The sequence below is a fragment of the Grus americana genome, chromosome 2, assembly GCF_028858705.1.
Source record: "Grus americana isolate bGruAme1 chromosome 2, bGruAme1.mat, whole genome shotgun sequence".
Lineage (NCBI taxonomy): Eukaryota > Metazoa > Chordata > Aves > Gruiformes > Gruidae > Grus > Grus americana.
In genome coordinates, this window is record NC_072853.1 from 55,851,182 (window position 1) to 55,867,779 (window position 16,598).

General features: G+C 40.4%; 1 protein-coding gene across 10 annotated transcripts in view; it reads left to right on the forward strand.

The window, feature by feature from the left end:
* The window catches only part of PTPRM (protein tyrosine phosphatase receptor type M), a 502,968-nt gene that overhangs the window by 209,401 nt on the left and 276,969 nt on the right, over positions 1-16,598 (forward strand). For all 10 annotated transcript variants that reach the window (XM_054814410.1, XM_054814411.1, XM_054814416.1 and 7 more), the window contains one exon: positions 2,353-2,646. In XM_054814410.1, the coding sequence (XP_054670385.1) occupies positions 2,353-2,646 (294 nt within the window). The remainder of the gene's footprint in view (positions 1-2,352; positions 2,647-16,598) is intronic.

Consider the following 16,598-nt stretch of genomic DNA (forward strand, 5'->3'; position numbering starts at 1 on the left):
TAAAGTATCTGCTTAACTCTGGGTCTCATGTATTTAACCAATCACTTAACAACAAGCATCATATTTGTAATGAAAGGTTCATTTTATGTAACCTCAATCTCTGGTCAGAAGACTACTTTCAGTATTAAGCTACGTTCCTAGTATTAAACTGCAGTATATGCAGGCTTTGCTGAAATCATGCCGCTTGCATTAACCTTTTGCACTTTGGTCACAAAGGAATGAAAAATATGCCCCGAGGGATAAAAAGACAATAAAATACTGTCTATTTCAAGTACTTGTAATACTTGGAATGAATTGGTGTAAGCACTAACCTTAGTGACCTACTCCTGAGTTTGCATTTTGAATGGCACTTCAGCAGCCTTTAGTAGCATTTGAAACTTGAAAGTAATTAACTGTTCTTTCAGCATGGCTAAGTAAATGCCTTAGGATGCTCTATAAAAGTTCCATTTCATGTCTTGGTTCACAAAACAGCCTAATGATTTAAATTGATGCTAAATCATTTTGAGTAAGTCAGAACTGTTTCCAGACATGCTATCGTTGTATGAAGCCATAGTTTATATACTTCAGGAACAATAATTTCAATAAAACTGCAGTATGTGTCTAACTGAAAGATGACATCAGTTTGCTATATATTGCTACTGACATATAACAGTGTTTTCCCTAGTGATTTTGAAATGTAAACAATATTCTTTCCTTTATGTACTGGAATCTACCACAATATATTAAGCTATTTTTATGTCTTTGCCAGTCACTAATAATTAGACATCTTCGGAGACATTCTGGATTGTTTCCCACTGTATCACATTCTTCATGATAGTCATCAATTAGTTTTGTTAAGATGAAAATACATAATGCTGATGCCTGGGTATGCTGTTTTATGATGTCATATTTCAGCAATTACTAACAGATTGCACACATTGAAGCTTACGTCCAAGTGTACAGTGCTAATTAGAAACACTATTTGAGGCACAGCTAATCTTCAATGTACTTAGTGCTCTGTGAGTTGAGTACTGTTTCTGTAAATGAAAAAGGTAGCATAACATAGGGTAATTACATGTTTGTTAAAATAGCAATTCTATTTCTCAGGAAATATGAAGACTTATTTCCAGAGTTCCTTTCTCCTTCGTACTTCATTCTTTTATGTTCTTTGCTTTAACTCTGACTTTGAAGTCCTTGAGAAAATGATTAAATGTATAAATTCAGCTTCTTTTCTGTTTGACTACCTATATCTCAACACGTTGGGAAATGGTTAGCAGAAGAGGATAAATCTGAATCTACAGCTTAGGGAAGACAGATGTTCTATATTCATTATGTATTCTGTGTAGCCTTAAGAAGGTGGCAGTGTTTGCTGATAGATATGTTAAGAATATTGGATCAAACAGTGCCTTATTACAGTGGCCTGGTTTCATTCTACATGAATATATTTAACCAATAGAAGGGTGAATTTTATGCAGATGTGATGCATGAAACAGCAGAGTAATTTCCTGATTAATCAATAGGAAAAAAATGAATTTGTTATTTACCTTTAAAAAGAGATGATGTCTGCTAATTATTTCTGCAGTCTAATTTAAAATGAGATGTCTAACATCTAATAAATGAAAGTGGTTTTAAAATTTTTGCTCACTTTTAAAATCATCAGAATGCAAACTGTCAGGAGATCACACACATGCTTGAGACAGAGTACTGCTTCTGTTGGTAGCTGGTGAAAATAAGCCATTGCATGAAATAAGAGTCGTAGTAAAGACTCAAGAATTCCCCCAGCTCTCATTTAGAAGCTCTTTCTGTTTAACCAGGATGTAGAACTTGAAAAAATACTGTATTTATTTTGCTTACACAGAAGTCTGAAAATCTGAAGGCTGAGTAGTACGGTCCATGAGAAGTAATGAATAAAAAATTCATTTTGTTTTCATGCAGAAATCACTGTTCTGGCAATGTCTAAGAACAGACTACAATATCAATTTTAGCTTTAAAATGTTAGTTTTGAGTAAGATTTATATTTGTATCCAGTAAGAGCTGTGTTTTGATAAGAAAACCTCAGATTATCTTTCTTTTTAAACTGGAAGTTAAAAGTTGCCATGTAATGTCTAGTGAATAGAATTCCAATTGCACCCGTTTTGAAGTTATATGGTATAAAACAAAAGCTTCATGTTAAAATCTCCAAGTGCAGAAGCAAAAGAGTTTGCATATTGCAGTTTATTGGAAAGAGGTTAATCTGTAGTGATGATTTCTTCATATTTGTATGCAATCTTCACCTCGAATATAGTACAAACCCCATTGTTTATTTGAATGTTTTAGAAACAGAAGAAATGCCAGCATAATCATTGCTGCTTTTTGTAACTTCTTGTGCTTCAGAGCCACCGGTTCCCATTGCTCCACCTCAGCTGTCCTCAGTCGGTGCAACTTACTTGTGGATACAGTTGAATGCCAATTCCATCAATGGGGATGGACCCATTATTCAAAGGGAAGTTGAGTATCGAACTTCAAGCGGAAGCTGGTATGACATACAACCTGTGGACTCCACCAGCTATAAGATAGGGCACCTTGATCCTGACACAGAATATGAAATCAGTGTATTACTGACAAGACCAGGTGAAGGAGGAACTGGATCTCCTGGCCCAGCTCTCAAAACAAGAACAAAATGTGCTGGTGAGTACTCAAAGGTGATTGGAAAGTTGTAAGCGTCTTTCTAGGGTCGAAAACCTAAGTTATTTCACTAGCAGTTTTCACTGTCTACCTTAAAGCAGCAGGCTGCAGGAATTAAGACTGAATGCTTTGAAGTATAAGCTATTAGCATTTTCCAGCTACGGTGACCTTGAAACCAACCTTCAGTGCCACTGTAGATTGTATATGAAATCATACCTGTGCATGCCTTGAAGTGGTCAGTGTAGAGTGTGGTATAAATAAACAGTTTTTACTATAAGGTATGCACTGAGCTCTCTCCATTTCATTACGCATCTCTCTTGCCAGTGTATGTTTGGGTTTCAGGTTAGTTCTTTTTTTTTTTTTTTTTTTGGGCTAGTATCCCAAGCTTGATAAGAATGTTGTTTTGGATAAAGTTTCCTTTTTTCCTTTTTTCAGTGTCAGGTATATCAAACTTGTAGATAAAGTGGAAAGAGATCCTGTGTCACAGCAAGAGTAAGCACTGTTAAGTCTCAATTAGCAGATGTGGTTTAGCAGAGGACTGCTTTCTTGAGTGACTGACAGCATGTCTTTTCATTAAATGAGACAGTGTGATTTGTGCTGTGTAGCAGTCTTGGCTCCTGTTTTGGATATTATAATTAATAGTGCTGACCTCTGACTGTAAAAAGATACAAAGTAGACCTATTATAGAAAAGCAATTGTACAGTAATTTTCAGGAAGAGTGGCAGTGATATTAATTTGGGATTCAGTCGCTCAGAAAATAATAGAGTATACTGTGACCTGGAATTTTTTTTGTCATTAGTATTTTCCCCCAATATTTTGAACCTTCTTTCTGCTGCTGTTAAGTTGGTGGAAGATAGGCGGAAGTGTACCTAGAGGAAATGGGACTAAGCAAATGGTATTAGCTTATTGATCCTAATCTTTTAAAGAATGGCTCGGTGTCATTTGTCTTTTTAACGGGAAAACTTGCATACTTCAAGAGAAATAATCTTGTATTTCCATTGCATATGAAAGTAAAGTTACTTTTTGCAAAGTTACTTGGCCACCTGTCAGTGGCTAAATGGCACTTCAGTTGAAGGGATTGGTGTGATGTCAAACACAGAATGAAACGTAGTTGCTGTCAGAATCCCAGTGTTATGTTTTGAAGATGCAAGCTTATACAAGTACTACATCTTTGATATTTTTTCTTTTTTTCTTCCTCTCATTATTGGAAAGAAGTATTTATTGAAAATACCAAAATGCAGTACAGCTAAGTTATAGTAATATTTAAGTATTTCGTATTTATAAGATTTCCTTTACTAGACGAAGGTAGCTTCAGCTTAGTCAAAAGCGAGGCATAAAACTCGGAGTTCCCTTCAGCAGGAGGGTTTCTGGGTCACTATGCCTTTCATAATACTGTAAAATGATCTGTCTAGTCAAGGTAAGTATGTATTTCATACACGAGTACTTCACGTATTTTAAAACTAAATCAGTTTTTGTCATAGTTTGATCATCTGCTGTAACACTGGGTGCTGTGTAAGTGACCAGTTAGAGGATGCAGTGGGTTGGCACCAGCCAGCAGCCAAGTACCCAGTGCAGCCGCTCACCCCATCACCTCTGCCACGGCACGGGGAGAAAATAGAAGGAAGGCAAGAAGACTCGTGGGTTGAAATGAAGACAGTTTAATAGCTGAAGCAAAAGCTGCGCTCGCGAGCAAGGTGAAATGAGAGATTTATTCACTATTTCCCATCGGCAGGCAGATGTTTAGCCACCTCCTGGGAAACAGGGCCTCGGCACGTATAATGGTTACTTGAGAAGACAAACACCACAATTGTGAACATCCCCCCTTCCTCCTCTTTTCCTTGAACTTTGATTGCTGAGCATGGCATCATATGGTATGGAATATCCCTTTGGTCAGGTGGGGTCAGCTGTCCCCGCTGTGCCCCCTCCCAGCTTCTTGTCCACCTCCAGTCTGCTCGCTGTGGGGGCAGAGTATGAAGAAGAGAAAGCCTTGAGGCTGTGCAAGCGCTGCTCAGTAACGCTCAAAACACTGGTGTGTTATCAACCTTGTCGTAGTCACAAATCCAAAATGCAGCACCATACAGGCCGCTGTGAAGAAAATTAACTCCATCCCAACCAGATCCAGTAGAGAGAGAAATTCAGAATTTTAGTTACATTTAAGAACGTCGTATGCTCGCTGGTCTTTTCATGGTACGTACTGTTGAGTGTTAAAACATGCATTCAGTCTCATAAACTACTGTGTCCTGGAAGAATTTTATTACCTGGTAATGTCTTGTAATACATCAGCATTATTAGCGTTTTCATTAAACTAAACAGTAACCCTCTTAAATTAAAAGCAGAAAGTGATGGCTGATTGAAAAATTTAAATTGATGATATTAAATCTTTCTCTGCAAATTGGCTTTTTTATAGCAGAAGATCCTGCTTTGAAGGTGTAGTGGTTATTGGTTAACTTTTAGCAAGTGACATGCTAATAACTGGCCCCAGGGCTTAAAAAGAGATGCAGATAAACTAATGACGGTATAATTAAGCTGGGTAGGAGTAAAATAATGCCAGTCTCCAACGCTTACCATAGAATTAATAAAACAGGAGTCTTTAAGAGAAGAGTCATTGCACCTTTTTAATTACTGTGATAATTGTATGCTGCTTGCCTGTTCCCTAGGGGTCTAGTGAACCACTTGGAGACTTGAAGCAGTATGTTAGACTTTCAATAATCTTAATAGTTCTCCAAAGCATTTGAAATATGTTTTCATTTTAGCAAAATGAGATTTCAGAGGCTTGTAATAGACAAGTCCTATCTGTAACTTTAGTAAATAAAAGCATCTATAATTAGAATGCAAAGAAAAAAAATCTCTCCAGACTTGGCTGCATCACCCTTAGTGGACCAGTTGCATGCTTTCTAAAGTGCTTTGCTTCCTTTTGATAAAGTGTAATATAAATGTAAGTGCTCTTTCAGTGTAATGTTCAGGAAGGCCGAGGAATCACATTCAGATCTGGATTAGATTTAACCTAGAACATGGAGTTCAGGTTTGAAAAAGAGGGGTTTAATGCATTTTGGCCATTGTGAACCACATTTGAGTCAGACTCAGAAAAAGGTTTTTTTCTCGTTTCAAGGTCTGAAATCAAGGCCTCCTCAGGTTGTCTGGAATTTGAATCATCTGTTGCTGTGCTCAAAGCTTCCTCTTCCCACAGCTGTCTCATATGGTGTTATGAACCTAGAAGAGTGCTGACATTTAAAATAAAAGGGAGGCGGAGGGAGATCGGAAGAAAATTCATCAGGAGATACATGACAGAACATTTCCATTATACAGTATATCTCAAATTACTCTGATGTACATTTTCACTTTGGTACAGTTGTAAATAAGAATTACAGAGTAGTCACCCACAATTAGAGTTATTTAGGGGCAGGATATCATAATGCTTCACACTTCAGACACAGTTATTTGAGGAATAAGCCTGGTAGCTTGGTGTGAGGCTCACAATGCCAACCACTGCTATAGAGAGGTCAACCACCCAGATATTGCCAGCAGCTAAATAGGTGCACAAATATTTGAACCAAAGAAATCACCCTGTATGTAGGCGCAGAACCAACAGTGGCTCTGCTATATGGGATATAGTAAGTTTGAGGATCTGAGAATCAATAGTTACAAAAAACCCCTGTGTGTTGGGTTTGCGTGGCAGGGTTTTGGTAGCGGGGGGGCTACAGGGGTGGCTTCTGTGAGAAGCTGCTAGAAGCTCCCCCTGTGTCTGATAGAGCCAATGCCAGCCGGCTCCAAGACGGGCCCGCCGCTGGCCAAGGCCAAGCCAATCAGCGCCTCTGTGATAACATATTTAAGAAGAAGAAAAACACTTAGAGAGAGCGAGCTTTTGCAGCCGGAGAGAGGAGTGAGAAGATGTAAGAAACTCTGCAGACACCAAGGTCACTGCAGAAGGAGGGGGAGGAGGTGCTCCAGGCGCCGGAGCAGAGATCCCCCTGCAGCCCGTGGTGAAGGCCACAGTGAAGCAGGCTGTCCCCCTGCAGCCCATGGAGGAAGGATGAGGGGGTGTAGAGATTCCACCTGCAGCCCCTGGAGGACCCCACGCCAGAGCAGGTGGAGGCACCTGAAGGAGGCTGTGGCCCGTGGGAAGCCCACACTGGAGCAAGTTCCTGGCCAAACTGGTGGACCTGTGCAGAGGGGAGCCCACGCCAGGGCAGGTTTGCTGGCAGGACTTGTGACCTCGTGGGGGACCCCACGCTGGAGCAGTTTGCTCCTGAAGGTCTGCACCCCATGGAAGAGACCACGCTGGAGCAGTTTGTGAAGGACTGTAGCCCATGGGAGAGACTCACATTGAAGTTCATGAAGGACTGTCTCCCATGAGAGGGACTCCATGCTGGAGCAGGGGAACGATGAGAGGAGTCCTCCCCCTGAGGATGAAGAAGCGGCAGAAACACTGTGAGATGAACTGACCGTAACCCCCATTCCCCGTCCCCCTGTGCCGCTGAGGGGGGGAAGGTTGAAGCCGGGAGTGAAGTCGAGCCCGGGAAGATGGGAGGGGTGGGGGGAGGTGTTTTAAGAGTTGATTTTATTTTCTCATTCCTCTACTCTGTTTTGCCTAGTAATAAATTAGATGACTTCCCTCTCTAAGTTCGGTCTGTGACGATAATTAGTGAGTGATCTCTCCCTGTCCTTATCTCGACCTACAAGCATTTCGTTATGCCTTTTCTCCCCTGTTTAGTGAATGAGGGGAGTGAGAGAGCGGCTCTGGTGGGCACCTGGCCTCCAGCCAGGCTCAACCCACCACACCCTGTTATCCTTTACTGAAGTAGATTAGGAATCCTCTTGTGCTTGAAAATGTCCGGAATCAAATCTTTTTGAAATCTGACCCAAAACCAGTAGAACTGTCCATAGTAAAAAACTTAAGTAGGAATGTTGAAGGATTAACAAGGCAGACTATGTTTTATAGTTTCATCTTATCAATATCAATATTTCCATTGGTAGAATTACTTATTTCAGGGCTTTGCAACGTGATTTGTCTTTGAAACGCATTGCATGATGCAAATCTTGATCAAGTATGTGTCCCTGCACTCTGATGGTGAGGCCCCAGTTAAAACAGTCTCCTGGAAAATCCAGAACTGCTAAATAAGCTCCTGCAATTTTTTTTTGCTGTGGGCTCTCTATTATGAAATTGTATTTCTAGACAATGTTGTTCCTTGAGTCTGCTGGTGCACAGATACAGCTAAAGCCAGCTACCTTAGGAAGAAAAAGTAAAATAAAATCCTCTCTCCTGCTAAGGGAGGGGATTTTAAAGGTATTCTAGGGAAAATGGTTGCTTTTTCTCATCGTGCTTCTTTTTTCACTGTGACATTGGGAATAATCATAGAAAATTAGCATAATTTCCTTTCCTGAACCAGAAAATTCTATTGAAATTTAAGAAAATGAAAAATAAATAAAAAGACTACCATGAAAGAAACTTCTGATGGACTATCCCCAAATTGTGGGGTTTTTTTCAATGGTCGGAACTCTACTTCTCTCTGCTAAGACACAATTATTGTCTGGGAGTATTTGCAAAAACAATCACTGTCAATTTAACCAATATTTTTCCAGGCAGAAAATTCACATGGTCCTCATACAAGGAACTAACAGGAGTGTTTTAATTAACATAGTTCATTTTGCTGTCTCTTCTGTCCTATCACCTGAGCTTGTCAGGAGGAAAGCTCTTACTCCCAATACAATTGAGCTCTTGAATCACTGCTGCAGGTTAGTTGTAAACTGTCTGTTACCCCTAGAAGGCATGTTACAATCTGGAAGAACAGAGCAGAGGAACTCTATAAATCCCCACTCTTAAAGATTCATCTTCTTCATTGTATTCATTCACTGCTTTGGCTTCAGCTGGGTAATTTTCCAAGGTGTCAAAATTACTTCACAAGTTCTGTGCTGCCCACTGGCATTCACTGGCATTGTGAAAAAATCAACATGTGCCAAAATGCTCACTAATGGAATGAGCATCCTCTTCCCTCTGATCAGTTAAGACCTCACCTCCCGTTACCAGATCCTGAGGATGATCAGATGTGCACCAAAGCAACAACCCTACTTCTACTTGGGAATATTAACTAAGTTCCCTGTTTTCTCCTTTTCATTGCTAAAAGGGGTGCATAACTTACAAGCATATATGGTCTATAGCCATTGGAAAAGCTGTATGGAAATACAGTATTCACATAGGCAACATACGTTCACTCTGTTGAAAATTGTAGCCTGATTCAAAGCCAAAGTATAAAACTCTTAATGTTCCTCATCTACCCATTTTATATAGTCCCTACAAATTTTACAGTACTTTGCTGTCATACGCTCTCTAACTGCATTAGGTTGCAACAGACAGAAGTATCTTTAGGCAGGCAGTACGGGCCAGCAACTGTCTTGAACCTTGTGTGCTCAGGTACGCCAGCTCGTACTCCATGCCACCACTCTTCTCCTGCCCCATGACACGGAGCACTTGCCAGGTCCTACAAGATGAACAGTCTGCAGCCCTTAGTGTATGAGATTCTGAATACTCAGTCATCTTTGCAGTTGGTCTTCCCCATTTTCCGCCCTCCCATTTCTTTTGTCATTGTAGTTAGTCTCTCCCTTTATCAGTGTTCATGCCGTGCCTGTCTTGAATCTCAGTGGTACGTACAGCTTATTTCCATGCTCTTCCCCATTCTGTATAACTATTAGGAAAGATTAATTCCTTCCTAAGAACTTCTGTAGATTGAAATGGTGTCTGCCTTTCTCTGTCCTTGTAGGCTTCTTTGGATCTTTTGACCCTTTTGTCTCAAGAAAAGAGGACGGATCTTTGTGTCACTGGGAATTAAGTTCTTCCTTCTTGTTGCTATACCTTGGGGGAGTGCCAGCGAACGGTTCAATTTTTTTCAGGTTTATAACGAATCTTAACGTCACTTAGTTTTGTGATCACAAGAACATGTCAGATTGAAGCCGTACTGCAGGTTCTTTTCTACAGCTCTTTCTCAGAACTTGGCAATTTTCTCAGAAGTTTGAACTAAGGTTGTGCAGCTGTGTTGTATCAGAGCTAGACCTCAGATCACAGACACCTGAACCCTGAGGAGGAGGGTTGCAGATGTTGCACCATTTTCTTTTCCATGGAAGAATTCAATGGTGTTTCTAAAGTTGCCATTCCAAACCTGAAGCTATAATAAACTTTAGTGGGCAGTTGCATTGATTTCTCAGAACAGGAAGTCCACAGTGAACTTACATTTCATGTATGGTTTTATTGTAAAAGTAAGTTACAGTTTTAATAGAAATTTGAAATGAAGAATACCATCCTTTTTCCTAATGCCTTTCTGATATACAAATCATTCCCGTATAAGGTCCACTTTCTCATAAGGTTAAAAGTTATTACTGGATTTTCTGCAGTGTAGCAGGTGAATCACAGCTTTTGGATGTGCAGAAGGTAAGATGATAGATTTTGATAGAATTCCAAGAAAATATTACCTAGCGGGATGTATGACCATGTCTCTGTGTCAGTTGTCACATCTGATTAGGAAACAAAAAAAATGCATCTTCTTGGAAAGGACCCACAAATCATGTCCAGCTGTGATTACTATATGAAAGTTCCCCCTTGGCAGCCACTTGCCTGGAAGCAAGCATCCAGGTTGTTCCTTAATGAGCTGATTTCTTTGATGCTGTCTTACAGAACAACCTTCCCTTTTTTAATTGGATATCTTAGGTGAAGAAAAAACAAAATAATCCAAATTCTCCTCCCATAAAAAAAAAAGTCTTTCAATTCAGTTCTCCTCAAATTCTTCTCAAATTTTCCTCTGGGAGTCCTTTAAGTCCATGAAAGCAAAAAAAAATATGCAGTAAACAGCAATGAATGCCTCTGCAACAAATGCCACTCCTATCTTCCAGAAGGGCAAGAAGGAAGACCCGGGGAAGTACAGGCTGGTCAGCCTCACCGTAATCGCTGGGAAGGTGATGGAACAACTAGTCTTGGAAACCATTTCCAGGCACACAAAGGACAAAAATGCAATCAGGAGAAGTCAGCATGGATTCACAAAGGGAAAGTCATGCTTGATTAACCTGGTAGCCTTCTGTGATGAAGTGGTGTGTTGGGTTTGCGTGGCAGGGTTTTGGTAGCGGGGGGGCTACAGGGGTGGCTTCTGTGAGAAGCTGCTAGAAGCTCCCCCTGTGTCTGATAGAGCCAATGCCAGCCGGCTCCAAGACGGGCCCGCCGCTGGCCAAGGCCAAGCCAATCAGCGCCTCTGTGATAACATATTTAAGAAGAAGAAAAACACTTAGAGAGAGCGAGCTTTTGCAGCCGGAGAGAGGAGTGAGAAGATGTAAGAAACTCTGCAGACACCAAGGTCAGTGCAGATGGAGGGGGAGGAGGAGCTCCAGGCGCCGGAGCAGAGATCCCCCTGCAGCCCGTGGTGAAGGCCATGGTGAAGCAGGCTGTCCCCCTGCAGCCCATGGAGGAAGGATGAGGGGGTGTAGCGATTCCACCTGCAGCCCGTGGAGGACCCCACGCCGGAGCAGGTGGAGGCACCTGAAGGAGGCTGCGGCCCGTGGGAAGCCCACACTGGAGCAAGTTCCTGGCCGGACCGGTGGACCCGTGAAGAGGGGAGCCCACGCCAGGGCAGGTTTGCTGGCAGGACTTGTGACCCCGTGGGGGACCCCACGCTGGAGCAGTTTGCTCCTGAAGGTCTGCACCCCGTGAGAGGGACTCCATGCTGGAGCAGGGGAACGATGAGAGGAGTCCTCCCCCTGAGGATGAAGAAGCGGCAGAAACACCGTGAGATGAACTGACCGTAACCCCCACTCCCCGTCCCCCTGTGCCGCTGAGGGGGGGGAAGGTTGAAGCCGGGAGTGAAGTTGAGCCCAGGAAGATGGGAGGGGTGGGGGCAAGTGTTTTAAGAGTTGATTTTATTTTCTCATTCCTCTACTCTGTTTTTGCCTAGTAATAAATTAGATGAATTCCCTCTCTAAGTTTGGTCTGTTTTGCTCGTGACAACAATTAGTGAGTGATCTCTCCCTGTCCTTATCTCGACCTGCAAGCATTTCGTTATGCCTTTTCTCCCCTGTTTAGTGAATGAGGGGAGTGAGAGAGCGGCTCTGGTGGGCACCTGGCCCCAGTCAGGCTCAACCCACCACAAGTGGTTTGGTAGGTGAGGGGAGAGCAGTGGAGATATTCAGAAACTGGACATGGTACTGAGCAGCCTGCTCTAGTTGGCCCTGGTTGAGCAAGGGTGGGGTAGGGCGTGGTTGGGCCAGATGGACCAGACCCTTCCTACCTTAACCATTCTGTGATTCTGAGTTTCTGTCTAACTCTGGGAAGAGCAGCTGTCACCATGGTATCTATTAAATTCTCCTGGACTCTGCTTTCACAAGCAGGGATGTATCATGACATCTCCACTGTATTACTGTCCTTCCCCGAGGCTGTATGAACAGTGAGGTGCAGCATGATGGAAAGACTCTTTATCATACACAAAAGTTTGAGTACCACCACATCACACTGAATACTTCTTCAGATTTGTGGTTGCTAATGATAGGGAAAACCAAACATTGTATTTTATAAAATAAAACGTTATCAAGGTATCTGCCCTTTCATCCCAAGTTTGTCTTTCCTTTGCAGGAGAAATTGCAGGTTGGTTCTCCATTCAGTGAATCTTCAACCTATGCCCACAAGCACTTTTCCTAACATCAGCAACCAAATGAGCTGGTGCTATGTAGAAATTACTATTCCCCTGCACTTTTGTGTCTTCATCAGTCCCTAAATACATATTTTTGGTTTAGTTGAAGCATGCAGAGATCTCATTGGAGAAACAGCATATTTACAGGCCCCCAGCAGCTGCAGGGGGGCTATACTAGCAGGAAGAGGACAGGAAGACTCCTGTGAAGATCTAGGTCTGTTGGCCCTCTCTCTGACACATGGGCTGGAGTGTATAAGGAACGTAGACATGTTCTAGTGATGATAAGAACATGGAGTATGGAACCTGACTGTCAGATCGGTTTGTTTTGAGGAGTTCCTCATTAGAACGAGGAGAAGCATTTAGGATTCTTTCCTGACAATTATAGCTGGATTAATATAGGGATGGAACCTGAGTGTTTGTAAAAAGAACTGTCAGGTAGGACTGTCTTTGGTCATGTGAAAAGCAGTCATATAAACGGAGTTTTATAGACTGGCATTTATAAATGGAATGGAATTTCAAAACATTTGCAGAGGAGGAAATTAACCTACTCTTGGAGACAAATGAACCTTCACCATCTTATAGCAAACCTGAGGGGGGAAATTATTAATTTCACATCTGCCAGGTAGAGGGAATGTGAGGAAAACCTAATGACACTTGAGAAAAAGTAGATCATATGATTTCTCCTGTGACATATCTTCATCTCCAGATTTGTTGCAGTCTCTTATTAATTATGAGGATAAGCTCAAAAAAAACCCACACCCAAAAATTATTTTACCCAATTTTGATTCAGGAAGAATTTCTCAGTATGGGGTGAAAAAACTCCAGCAAGTTGGGAGTGTACTGGTTGTAAGCAAAAGACTGGTATTTGAGCGCCTTTAATAGAAGTGGTAAAGCAGGTATACTTGTGAAAAATATTGATAGGGCCTTCCTTAGTATTATTCTGTTCTGAACAAATTGAACATGAACCAGTCCATGGATGCTTTGGATCTCTCTTTTCAGAAGTATTATTAGTGCAGATTTAAGTAAGTGCATTGATACTCTGTTACTGAAAGCAATTAGAAATACAGAAAAGGAAATGCTTTGAGTATAGGTGCCTTCCCTGTGGAGTTCCATAGGTGTCCTGAATTTATCCTTAACAACTTTCTGGTGAGCACTTTCTCCCCTCTTCTGAGGGCAATTTTCACATCAGTTATTCCAGTTTTCACATCTGGTTATGCCACACTGCCTTCCAGTTATAAGCACACTTGACTTCATTATTGATAATGCTGATCCTTTGGCAAAATCATTAGCAAATGAAACAGGAAAGAATGGCTTTTCCTCTGACTTAGTCAATGGAGAAGGTCTTATCCAAAACCAAAACAAAATCTTTTATACATTTGAAGTGGCCAAAGTATATTTACTTCTTCAATTTATGTCTAAAAGAACATGTCTGTCGGTGTGTATGTGTGCATCTACATACACACACACACACAACCCCTCAATCCAGTTCCTTCATATATATGTACGAATGTATCATCCCTGTAACCAAACGGGATTTAGACTCTAAAGAACAGGTTTTGTAATAAAAAAAAAAAGGTTGAGTGAACTTCTGTTTTAGGAGCCAGAAAAACAAGGTGTCCCATAGAGGATGTAAGCCTAATTTCTGAAAGATTTGTCCACTAAATATCGCCACCTTATGATGGTAATCCCATTTTCCCTTATGAGAGACCTGCAAGGCAAGTGGTAGCACCCAATTAACCAGAAATCTGCTGTCAAATGTAGTATTTGATGTTAGACTTCTGCTTGTCTGCCCTGAGCCTCCTGAATGAGGGCACTAGTTTGGTGCTCTCATCTTTGGGAATTAAATTCTGGCAGGACTGCGTGAAATTCGTTTAAAACAAATTATTTGAATGAAATTTGCCAATGGTTTTAAAGTGTATTGAGAGATGGAAATGAATGAACAGACAGGCATGCTCCTCTGTTTTATTATTTTAAGGCTCACCCTTTTGTTTGAGACTGTTAGACCGTGTGTTGTGTTGTCCAGCAGCTTTGGCCAGTTGTAAAAACACATAACTGCACAATTCTATTGGAGCATCTGTGATGCATGAAACATCCAGGAATTATGTAGAAACACTGAGATACTTAAGTTTTGAATCTTTAGTTTTCTTTAAAAAAAAAAAAAATAAATTGCTTACAGAACAGTAAAAGCAAAAGTTTGCAGAATGAATGGTTCATCAATTCCACCTCATTTCAAAGGAAAACAAGCAATGACACCACTCAGATGATGCTTTTTTTTTTTTTTTAATTTTTTCAGTACTTGGGGGGCATTTTGGCTTTGCGAAGCTGTTTGTTTTACAAATGTAGAATTGTACGCAGAATCCAGTCCAACCTCCTGAAGGTTCCCAGGAAGAACTGGTGCTGTGAGTTCTGGCTTTTCTGGTACTACTTTTTGCCGTAACGTACAATTAGAACTTTAACCTAGACTGTAGACTAGATGTCTAGTTTGAGACCTGAAGTCAGGGCAGATCCCAATGAAGAAATATCCTGCCTTTGGAGGGAAAAAAACATTTCTCTCTCTTCAGGGTGCTAGGTCACTGCAGTGCTGTGAATAGGTAATGCTGTCCTACAGTCCGAGGATTTCTTCTGGTCAGCAAGTGTGCATCACATTTCTGTTTACAACTACAGAAAAATAAATTTAGACAGTTCAAAGAGCGCTATACCTCCATTTTGACAGATTTAAATACTAGTTTTGTTTGGTAATCCATCTAATTACTGCTGAGTGTGTTGGTTAGGCAGGGGGGGCATCCCTGCGGAACTGAGATTCTTCCAGACTCTTACAGGCAACAAATGTTTGAGGGGAAAAAAGCTGCTCTATATTCTTTTTTGCTACTCTGTACCTACATGGCTAGATGGATTCTTGCCCAAAGAAAAGAAAACATTTGACTATGAAGACATTAAGCAAGCAGATACTTAAATATCTGAAAGGAAATAAGAAATAAAATTGAGAAATGCAGTGCATAGCATTATCATGAAGTACTGTATTAAAAGAATAAAATGCAGATTAAAATAAGATTGCCAATGAAGTTAATCATTTAGGGCTCTTGCATTTCGGTACTCATGTTCTTTCATCCATACGATGATCTTATTTAAAATGAGAAATATGACCAACCATCTAAAATACTCTTAATAATTGTGGTTTTAAATTTATACCTCTGATGTCTGCATTTAGCTGTCTTTCAATACCTACCATCCTTAGTGCACTCTTTTTATTATTTTAAATATATTATAAACTATCTGTGCATTTAGTTCATGCTTACTCATTTTGTTAAGCTTGATCCAGTTCCTTGCAAGGAAAAAAGAGGGTTTTCTTTTGGGAAAGTTCAGTTTTATCCATTAATTCATGATTCATCACCTTCAAAAAGCTCTCTGAAGATGTTTTGGTCCAGAAATTCTGCAGTAGAAAATGATGTTTATAGTGGACTGTTATCTTTTAGTATTATACGTATGGGAAAAATGCATGTAAAGCAAAAAGGCAGTAATAAGTGTTTACTCTTGACATGCAGAAGTGTCTTTTCATTTCTAAAAATTTATGTTCTTTGGAAACAAAATTCAAACTGTCTGTCAGTTGCTCTTTGTTTTGACTGTTTCTGCAGATGTTTTGTTTGCAATTAGCTTAAAAAAACACCAAAAAAAATCAATAATTTACTTAATTACTGTTGTATGGCGTTGAATTTGAGAGGATGACCCAATGCATAACTGCCATGTTTGGCCAAGTAAATGAGAAAAATAACTTTTAATGACCTGAACATAATTATAGATGACTTTGGAATGACAACTGGCAAAAATTGTACTATAATTAAATTTCCATTATAAAAGTTTCATCTTTTTTTGTCTGACATGTAAGGCTAGATTGTGAAGAGTATTCATTTATAAGAGGAAGAATTAGAGAGCTATAATTTATAATTCAGGATAATCAATGAAAGCATTTCTTTTGTCAAGAAACCTTTCACTGACAAATAGCATTGCATTGTTAGTTGTTTTAAAAAAAACCCTAAAAATTCTTTCGTTATTTATTTCACACTGGAAAAGGAGATGAAAAATTCTGGTGGCTGAATCAAATCTTGCAGTAATTCAGAATAATATTATGCAGATAGGGTTTCTCAGTCTGTTTTTATTGACATTAACTTTATCTCCGTCTATATCTAAGACTGTTCATGAAGAAGTAGGATCTTTATAAGACCATCGTATCAAGGCTCTTGAACAGAGTTGTTTCTAGTACAAGAAGTGATAACGTATTCTGATTTTCAAACTCTCCAA